Source organism: Aegilops tauschii, chromosome 7, assembly GCF_002575655.3.
Source record: "Aegilops tauschii subsp. strangulata cultivar AL8/78 chromosome 7, Aet v6.0, whole genome shotgun sequence".
In the NCBI taxonomy this organism is placed as follows: domain Eukaryota; kingdom Viridiplantae; phylum Streptophyta; class Magnoliopsida; order Poales; family Poaceae; genus Aegilops; species Aegilops tauschii.
In genome coordinates, this window is record NC_053041.3 from 217736068 (window position 1) to 217746792 (window position 10725).

At 45.5% G+C, this 10725-nt stretch overlaps 2 protein-coding genes across 2 annotated transcripts; both read right to left on the bottom strand.

The window, feature by feature from the left end:
• Positions 1 to 633: 633 nt before the first annotated feature.
• On the bottom strand, positions 634 to 2359 carry LOC109770639 (large ribosomal subunit protein eL31). The gene is made up of 2 exons (XM_020329369.4): positions 2166 to 2359; positions 634 to 1121 (listed from the first exon to the last, which is right to left on the bottom strand). The coding sequence occupies exons 1-2, from the start codon at positions 2252 to 2254 to the stop codon at positions 842 to 844; spliced, it is 369 nt and encodes a 122-aa protein (XP_020184958.1). The 5' UTR covers positions 2255 to 2359; the 3' UTR covers positions 634 to 841.
• A 7507-nt stretch (positions 2360 to 9866) lies between these two features.
• LOC141027050 (uncharacterized) lies at positions 9867 to 10484 on the bottom strand. The gene has a single exon (XM_073503971.1). It carries the CDS (start codon positions 10482 to 10484, stop codon positions 9867 to 9869), a length of 618 nt encoding a protein of 205 aa, XP_073360072.1.
• Positions 10485 to 10725: the final 241 nt, after the last annotated feature.

Sequence of the window (10725 nt, forward strand, 5' to 3'; positions counted from 1 at the left end):
TGGATAACAAGTTAGCTCCGCGAGGTGTAGTCGGTCTTCGTTGTTGGATTGTGGTATCCATGCATCTGACCAAATCTTTATTTTGTGTCCATCTCCTATCCTCCAAATATATCCCAACTTCAAAGTCTCCACACCCTCCATGATACTTTGCTTTCTTCTTTAGTGTGGCATTAAGCAAGTCCCCTTCCGGATAGTATTTTGCCCTGCGAATCCTTGCTCAAATAGAGTCAGGGTAATCAATCTGTCGCCAAGCTTGTTTGGCCAACAAAACAAGGTTAAGGCAGTGTATATCTCGAAAACCCCATTCCTCCCTCTTTTTCCATCTTCCACAGGCGAACCAGTGCATCCTCTTCCGGGTTCCCTACTCCAACTTATTTGGGACAAAAGGTTGTTATTGTCTGATATGTGGAATATCAGTTTATATAAATTTTCTTAAGAGATTAAATACACTGACTACAAATTCTACGTTTTAGATACGGTGCAACAAAACACATCAATACAAATTCCTGAAAAAACATGCAACACCAATCGATCATGCACTATCTATTGACACAAAAGGTATGTACCTTCAGGCCTTCCAATTCTTAAACCATACGTGGAAAACATTAATCACACTACCAACTATGAACCACATTTCCAACTGCAAGCTCAACTGCACATCCTGTATTGACGCCAATAACGAGCACAGTATGAAGGACAAAACCAATCATCAAGATTTAGATGAAGGAAAATTGATAGCTCCCGATATTCCATACTCCAAAAACTTCTGCGGGATACAAAAAGCATGCTGGTGCAATTCCAAATAACAGCTCATTCTAACGATGTAGATAAAGAAAAGAGTCTACTCAGTGTCATCGACGACCTTGGTTCCCAGCCCCTTCAAACCCTCAGCAGGCACCTCGGCAACGGTGACGAGTGAGTAGAGCTCCTCCTTGGCGTCCTCCTCATCGTTCCTCCTGCGGGCAATCCTCACGCGAACCCTACGGGGCACGCTTCTGATTCCACTGCTCCAGATGAGCTTGTTGAGCTTCACGTCGATCCTGACGTCTGTCGTGCCCATAGCCTTCTGTGCAAACTTCCTGAGCTCTTTGATGGCATTAGGTGCCTTCTTCTTGAAGGTACTGTCAAACATTATAGAAGACTAAGAAGGGACCACATTTAACTGTAACACACATCAATATTGATAAACTGGTTGGGGTAAACGTGAATAGAACAGTTTCATATGGCAGCTAAAAGCCTAAAACATGGTATCATGATATGTTAGCTGAGAATACTCAAGTAGGTTAGTTCAATGACAAGTAGAAATAATTAAATAGAGCATTTTAGTTCGGGATTGAGTCGGATCAAAGTGTAACAAGGTATGCCATCTGAGGCAGGCGGCACATTAAGATCAAAGTAGTTTCCATGATAAGTGATTGGTTCAAATCACTGATATCCAAACTAGCCCTAATTTAACCAACTCTGACAACAAGAAAGCAGCTTTATTCATGACCTGAATGAACTACGTTTAAGCACCGTTCCTACAATTCGAGAGCAGAATAAAAACTGATTGTACACAAACCATTGGAAAATCTTATCGAACAAGCAACTGTGCCAGGCTGATCTGGTTCAACCTTCTTAGGTGGGGCAAGCAAATTTAACTGCCCATGGGCATAGCTAAATTGTCATAGAGTTAACGACCAACATGAATAGGATTACAACTAGTTGCATGAGTAGGTTGCAAATGGAATGTGATGGTACAGCTCTCTTAGTATGTAAGCTCTCGGCTTATGCATCAACGAGACCGGAGAATAAAAGCTAGCAACTCATAATAACAACTGGATCACAGTACAGCTAGCAGTAATCCAAACTGAAAAATGGAGCGTGATAGTACAGCTCTATGAGTATATACCTCTCAGCTCACGTCCATACGAGATTAGAGAAGTATGACAGGGCACATTCTATAATAAGTTGATAACAGACACAGCAGCATCAGGAAATTGTTCAATCTATTCGAACCAAGACGTGCGAGAACAGCGAGCACGATCTTGGCACCGCAAATCGAAATCTCACTACATATTGATGTTCTTGGCATGAATACAGCAGGACGGCGTGAACAATCGAGTCAGATCTTGTAGCGGGAACGGACCGGTGAGCAGAAGTAGCAGGGCTGGGAGGAGGCATACCAGCCATGGAGGCGCTTGTGGAGGTTGACGGTGTACTCCCTCGTGACGACCTCCTCCTTCCTCGGCGCTCCGCCCTTCTTGTCCGCCATCCCCTCTACTCCTCCCTCGCTGACCTGCTGCTGCTGCTTCCTCCCTCCGGGTCGATTCTGTTCCGGCGGCGCGAGAGGAAAACCCTACCAGCGACGGGGAATGGCTTTTATATGCTCGCGTTCGGAAGGGCGCACGTGCCGCTGATATGTCATGGGCCTCCGTTTAGCCCATGACCCAGCAAAGTGGGGGCGGGCCGCGCGGAGAAAACCTTTGGCAATGGACTTGGGGAGCTTGCTAAAGGTCCGTATGCGCGCTCACCGCTCCTGGTCTTTTTAAGCGACACATAGGCTATGGTCACTACAAATCTTATTCTTTGCCAAAAAGATGCACAGCTTGCCTACAGTGCCGGCCAAATTAGCTACGGTTTTAGGAAGGTTCTGATCATTCACTCTTCTTTTCTGTGTTTCCTTGTTGTTGCTGCTTTATTTTGTTTTTACTTTTTTACTGATTTCCTGCTTTATGTTTTCATTTGGTTTCTATTTTCCATCTTCGTTTTTCCTTTCAAATTCATGAACTTTTCTAATCTGCCCAGTTTAAGTGTACAAATATTTTCGTATATATCATGGACATTTTTTTAACAAATTACATGTTACATTTTTAAGAACATTTACAAATGTGTGAATATTTTACAAGCGTTATGGTCATTTTTAATGCTACAAATATATTTTTTCATATGTACTGAACAAGTTTTCAAAAATGGCACAAATAAATTTACATTTCATGAATACTTTTTAAAATGACTGAATACTTTTTAATTATAACTAAATTATAAAAATAATTAATTCTTTAAAACAAATGTGTAATTGTTTTACATTCCAAGAATAATTTTCGAAATGTCATGAACAATTTTCTAAATGTATAAACATTTATTTAAATTTCATGATTTTTTATTAAAGTTTGATTTTTAAAATGTTATGAATATTTTATTAAATATTCTGCAAAAAAAATTAGTCTGCATAAACAAATTTGTAAATACATATAGAAATTTTTACATAATATATTTTTCTCTACAAATATTTTTATAACACTTGTAAAAAATAGCAAAAAGGGGGGAAATATAAAGACAATATATTTATACATGCATCAGCGAAATCACTTGTTAAAACTAGTGTTTCACCAGAAAGCACATTTGTGCTTTCCTTTTAACTAGTGCTTCACCGTGATAGCTACATTGCACGTTAGAGTCCCATCCCAAAAGGGGGGGGGGGGGAACTAGAAAAGAAACAAAAAAATGAGCAGTAATAAAGGAAACATAAAAACTGGGTGAAGAAAATCCTTGATCTGTTTTACACCAAAAATAAATAAATTGCCAAAACAAGAAAATGCTAGATTAAAAAAAAGAACGGTTAGAGTACGATGGCTATTCTCGGTGCCTCGCTCCGCTCGGTAGGTTGGCCAGCCGCCACATGGGAAGCAGCCCGTGTCCGTCGGATACTAGGATCGCCAAAAAGCAGGGATTCCCCTTCAAAAAGGGTGCCCCCGTGGGGCACTTCTATACCTTGCTTCTTTTTTTTTGAGACAATTCTATACCTTGCTTCTAGCCGATGGATGACTCGTCTGAAGAGAGGCGCTAGATGGGCCACAATCACGGGGAGGCCACGACCTTGCTTTTTTTATTTGTTTCACTTTTTTTCCGTTTTCCCTCCTTTTTACTTTCATTTATTCTTCAAAAATGTCAACCAATCATTGAAAAATGTTGAAAGTTTGTAGGAAAATGTGTCTCATGTTACAAAAAATATACAAATAGTGTGAAAAAGTTGACCACGTATTCAAAAAATGTAGATCTTGTATTTGAAAATGTTACTCAAGCATTTGAAAAATATTAAATTTGAGTAGAAAAATTGTTGATCATGTATCAAAAAAATGTTTACTTGTATTTGAAAATGTTAATCAAGACTTTGAAAAAAATGACAAAAATGTATTGAAAAAATGTTGACCATCTATTGAAACAATGTAGATATGGTATTTGAAAAATGTTACTCAAGCATTTGAAGAAAAAAAACTGTATAAGAGAAATGTTGACAAATTATTCAAAAAAATAGATCTAGTGTTTTAAAAATGTTACTCACGCATTTGAAAAAATGTTAAATGTGTATCGAAAAAATGTTGAACATGTATTAAAAAATTTAGATCTGCTATTTGAAAAATATTACTCAAGCATTTAAAAAATGTTAATATGTATAGAAAAAAGGTGGATCATGTATTAAAAAAGTGATGATCTTGTATTTGAAATATGTTAATCAAAGTTTTAAAAAATGGTAACTGTATATTAAAAATATTGACCATGTATTCAATAATGGTTAATTTTGCATTTGACATATATTAGAAAAACGTATTAGATATATGCGGAAAATGTTATATAAAAAAATTAAAACCCGAGAGAAAATAAAAGAAAGCCAATGAAAAAGACAAGAAAATTAAATCAAAGAAAAAATGAAAAGAAAAGAAACTAGTAAACAATGAAAAAGAAATGAAAAGCCAAAGCTAAAGAAAGAAAATGAAGCCCCCCAGTAAATACAGAGCAAACGAACAAATAAAAACCGATAAAAAAACAAAGAGGAAACCAGTGGAAACCCAACCCTGTTTCTTTAACGAGTCCCTCACCTACTAATGAAAGACAAACCGGATGTTGGCCGAGTGGCGAGCAGTGCAACGCTGCAGTAGGGATGTTAGCAAGTCCCGTTTTTAATCCCATTTAGACCCACTAATAATCTAACAGTTTATTTTTTTATTTTCGGGGAAAATGAACTATGGGGCTAGCTAAAACTTTTTTTTAGGGCAAGCAATAAGCTTTATTACGAAACGTGCTGGGCAAGATCGCCCATTACAAACTCAGCAACACCTTCTGGAATTACATGATCAGCAACAAGAGTATCACCCACTTGGCGAGCTAGGCCTAACTTGGCCATATGGTGCGCTGGCATATTGGCCTCACGCTTACAACGGGTAAACACACATGAAGAGAACCATAGCCGGGCTTGCACCTTGATATCTTCAATCGCCTGCGCTTGTCGCGAACAATCTGGAGCACGTCTGTTTAGGGCCTGTTCGAGTAGTAGGGCGTCCATCTCCACAGTCAGCCGCACGACCCCCAGTTCGGCCGCTAGATCCAACGCTTGCTCCACTGCTCTCAATTCGGTGCTGAAAGCATCTGCGGCATTATCAATCCGCCCCGCCCGCGCAGCCACGACCTCGCATGTGCTATCCCGGACCACCACTTCCCGGGCCCCCTGCAAGCCGTCCTCGATAAAAGCTCCATCCACATTGAATTTTAGCATGTCCTGTGGAGGCGGGGTCCAACGCGGCGTACTTGCCGGCGGGGTGGGCGTTTTGCAAAAACACGCCTGGAATTCGGCGGTAGTGCATGCAGCTCTAACAGCGAACTGCGCGTGCTCCATCAGTTTTTCTCCCTCCCTGACCTTGTTGCGTTGAGTCCACCATTGCCACCACATAAGATGATAGTCATCCGTTCCTTTTCAGCTAGCTGCCACAAATATTCCAAGGTTGTGTCAACGCTGTCACACTCAGTCAGCCGTTGTCTGGCATGCTCAAGGTCAAGGCCCCGCCACACCTGCTTAATCTCATGGCATTCCACAAAGAGGTGTTTGGCCGACTCGTTCCTCGTGTTGCACAAAAAACATTTGTGATCCTCAATCACCATTCCCCTGCGACAGAGAATATCTTTAGTGGCCAGTGTGTTATGCGCCAGCCGCCACATAAAATGCCTAATCTTCCCAGGGCATGGCAATTTCCATAGCCTCTTCCATTTTGTCTCCCCTCTGCCCTCAAGGTTACCCGCTTCATGGGGTATCCCATTCGCATGTGCAACCCCGGACTCGGACAGTGCCCTTTTCAACTTATACGCCTGCTTAACCGAGAACACGCCCTTGGGGTCAAAGTGCCATGCCAAGAAATCAACGGCTCCATCCCGCAAAGGCATCTGAAGAATCAAACCTGCATCCTCCTCCCAGAAAATATCTCTGACGAGATCTGCATCCCACTTGCCAGTTATTGGATCGATGAGCTCAGAGACCTTTGTCAAAAGATTACCCCCACGGGGAGTGATAACTCGCCTAGACCAAGCTCTGGGTATCCATGGGTCATCCCAAATGCGAATACTTTCACCGTCTCCCACTCGCCAGATCATGCCTTGCTTGACTAGGTCAATCCCGTAGGTGATGCTGCGCCACGCATAGGACATGTTTGTAACCTGGCCCGCATCAAGAATGGAGCTATCCGGGTAGTACTTCGCCTTCAAGAGATGTGCACACAGGCTGTCTGGATGTTCAATAAGGCGCCACACTTGCCTGGCTAGCATAGCAATGTTAAAGTCATGAATGTCTCTGAAACCAAGCCCTCCCCTTCCCTTCGACCTTGTAAGCTTTTGCCAGCTAACCCAATGGATTTTGTTATCCTTATCTTGTTGGCTCCACCAGTATCGAGCAATCATAGAGCTTAGCTCTTCGCAAAAGGATTTGGTGAGGTAGAACACTGACATTGCAAAGGTTGGAACCGCCTGCGCAACACCCTTAACAAGAATTTCCTTGCCTTGCCTAGAGAGAGTCCTCTCATTCCAGCCCTGCATATGGTTCCAGATCCGGTCCTTTAGGTAAGCAAAAGCCTTACGCTTGGAACGGCCAATATACACGGGAAGTCCCAGGTATTTCTCATTATACGCCTCACTAACAATGCCCAAGGCCCCTTTCACATTTCCTTTTGTTTGTTTAGAGTAGTTTTTACTGAACATCACCGCCGATTTTTCATGATTGACACACTGCCCTGAAGTATACGCTGCAACTCTACAGCTTCAGCAGTCCGCGCTCGCATAAGCAATACCGAATCATCGGAAAAAACAGGTGCGAGATAGACGGCGCTCCCGGGCAGATTTGTATGCCTCCAAACCTGCCTCGCTGTTGGGACTCGTTTAGTAAAGCCGACAATCCTTCTGCACAGATTGCAAATAAATAGGGCGAGCTCAGATCGCCTTGTCGTAGCCCTCTGGAAGGCACAAACTGTTGGGAGAGCTCGCCATTAACTTTGATTTTGTACCTCACCGAAGTTACACACTTCATCACAAGCTTGACCCAGCTCCTCGCGAACCCGAGTTTATACATCATCGCTTCTAGGAAAGCCCACTCTACCTGGTCATATGCTTTGCTCATGTCCACTTTGACCGCCGCAAACTCTTCCTTCCCCGACCGTTTGTTCATCAAGAAATGTGAGATCTCATATGCCATGAGAATATTGTCAGTTATCAAACGTCCAGGTACGAACACACTCTGGTTATCAGAGATGATCTGCGGCAGAATGAGCTTGAGGCGATTCGCCATAACCTTGGAGATGATCTTGTACAGGACATTACACAAACTTATGGGCCTGAGATCTTTTATCCGTGAGTTTTTTTACCTTGGGTATTAGCACCACATGAGTATCATTCCAACCCGCCGGCATCTCACCACCCTCAAGAACATGCCGCACCTCGTCAATGATGTTCTTGCCCATCAACTGCCAATATTTCTTGAAGACCACCGCAGGCATGCCATCCGGCCCCGATGCTTTGAGGTCTTCTATCTGATCGAGTGCAGTTTTGATCTCCATATCCGAAAATGCAGCAGTAAGGCTATCATTCATGGCACTAGTCACCTTCACCGGAACGGCCCGGAGAAGCTCATCATATTGCCCATTGCCATTCGAGGTGAACAAGTCCTGAAAATAAGACATGACATAGTTAGTGAGCTCTCTTCCTTCCTCTACCACTACTCCATCCTCCCTCCTAAGCCTCCGTATTCTGTTGGCCTTCCTTCTCGCCGAGGCATATCTAAAGAAAAACTTGGTGTTCCTATCCCCTTCCTTCAGCCACCAAACGTGAGCTCGTTGCCTCCACTTAATATCAACAACTTCCTCCAAGTGATCCACCAAGCACCGTAGTCTCACTTCGTCGACCACCTTCTCCGGTGTGACAGCTTGCTTCCTACAAATTTCCAACCCGCGTTTTGCCCCCTTCAACTTCTTCTCTGTATCTCCCACCACATCCTTGCTCCATCTTGAGAGGTCGCGAGCCACACCCTCCAACGCCGCGGCCACATCCACTACTCCTCCCTCGCGCACTCTTCTCCACGCCTCCTCCACCACCAAGTCACAGCCCTCTTCCTCAGCCACCGGGCCTCAAACCGAAAACAGCCCCCTCCCTTCTTCCTCCTGTCCCCCATATCCTCCGTGTCTACCACCATCGGCCGGTGATCGGAGTGCCGTGGGAGCTAATTTCGGACGCGGAACTCCGGGAATTTTGAACACCATTCCATATTAGCAGTGGCTCGGTCAAGACGCCCACAAATATATCCATCCGCACGCGTACAATTATTCCACCAAGTGATGACATCTCCCTCGTAACCCAGATCACTCAATTTGCACTCCTCCGGCGCCTCCTTGAACTGGTTCATACATCCCTCCGATCGGTCCACACCCCCCTCTTCTCCTCATTAGACATTATCTCATTGAAATCTCCCAAGCATAACCACGGTCTACCCTCCTGGTGTTGCTGATTTAGCAAGTGCATCGTCCTCCAGGTTTCCTTCTTTCTTCCCCACTGTGACTCCCCATATACACCAGTAAGCCTCCAAACTGAACCATCCTCCTCCGTTATATCCGCATCAACGTGCCTTCTACCCACAGATCGCAAAGAGAGATTGATTCCCCTCCTCTAGAAGATACCAACCCCCGGCTCCTCCCCTATGAGTTTTTTGCACACATGTTTGCCAGTCCAAGCTTCCACCAATACTGCTCCAACTCCTTCTCCAACAACTTCGTCTCACACAAGAACAGAACATCGGGATCCTCCACCCTCTTGAGGTCCAAGAGGCCACGAACTGCCGGGCCGTTCCCGAGTCCCCGGCAGTTCCAGCTTACAATCCTCATTGCGTCCGGCGGGGCTGCTCCTGCAGCCCGGCCGACATCGTATTTGTCGGACACGTCTCAACTGCACCCGCCATCTTCTCACCCCCACCTTCCACTCTTCCCTTCTTCCTCAATTCATCCTCATCCTCCCCCTCCACACCCCTCTTCTGCCCTAACACACAACCCACCAAAATGTCGTCCTTCGAAACCACCAGCCCTTCCCTTCTCACCTTCTTGTATTTCTTCGGAATGTGGCCACCACTCTTCCCTCTCCCATCCTCCCACGCACCACTCTCTACCACTGCTGCCTTCAAGTTCTGCACCTCCGGTTTCTGCACATCCCCCCTCTCGACCTTCCCTTTTCCTCCACCACCACGCGGTCCGCTCCTAGACCCCCCCACCATGGGCACTAGCATCTAGCCCCTCTTTGCTTCCACCGTCCTCGTGAAAGGTTAGCCTCTTTTGGTGCGCCCCACCCCCGCTCACCTTAGTTAACTTGCTAGGGCTGGTGACCTCTTCCCCTTCCTCCGTCCAGCCCCCAGCTGTCTTGGTATCAAATTTTCGCCAACTCAGGCTATCACTGCGAGACCTACCGACCAACCTCCCACCACCATACGATCGACCACTGCCAGAGCCACTCCCGCTTTCACTTTGGTTATTTCTCCACGTCCTTCCTTCCTCTAACCCACGGCGTCTCCCCATATCAGCTCGCAGCCGTCACCCATACTGCGCCTTCTCACCCTTCTTCAGTTTTGTAGAACAAGCTTTGTCCACATGTCCAATGATTCCACATATATAGCGGAAGTCGGGAAGGTACTCATACTCAAAATGACAAAACGACCTCTCCTTGTCTTTATCTCCTTCGTGTTTGCGGCCAATCTCCTCATCGCTTTCAGACTCCTCATCCAGCGCGACACCCCTCATGATCGGTTTGTTGATCGGCATGCGAACCTTAATGCGCAAAAACCTTCCTACCGCCGAGCCATCCACCCCGGAGTCCATCTCCATGTACTTGCCTACCAGATTTCCAATCTCCTCAGCCATCTCTTCCTCCATCTTCCCCAGCGGCAGTCCAAACACTCTGAACCAAACCGGAACCTCGTCGAACACATACTGCTCAATCCGCTTGCTCGGCACATAATCCACCATCACAACTAGATCATTATCGAACATCCATGGTCCATCCTCCAGCGCCTTGCGCTTGCCTGACTCTTGTTTGAAGGTGAAGAGGAAGATATTCTCATCCAGCTCTTTGCAGTCCACGCCCTTCAGGGGGCACCAGCACTTCCCAAGCGACAGGCAGATCGCATCCGGGTGCGCGGGCCTCTCCGACATCACCTTCCCCACCGCCTGAATCTCACCCTTGTTCTCCTTTGCCCGCGACGTCCACCGGATCTTCACTCCTTTCCTCTCCTACTCAGAGAGCTTCATCTTCTCCATCAACCCCGCTACCTTCTCCATGGCGGCTCGGAATCAACGCCTGTGACGGAAACCCTAGAGAGGTGTTTTACGATCGCGTGCCCTAGGCAGCACACGAAAGGCTTTTGGTGGGGGATGGGGAAACCCTGCAGGGCGG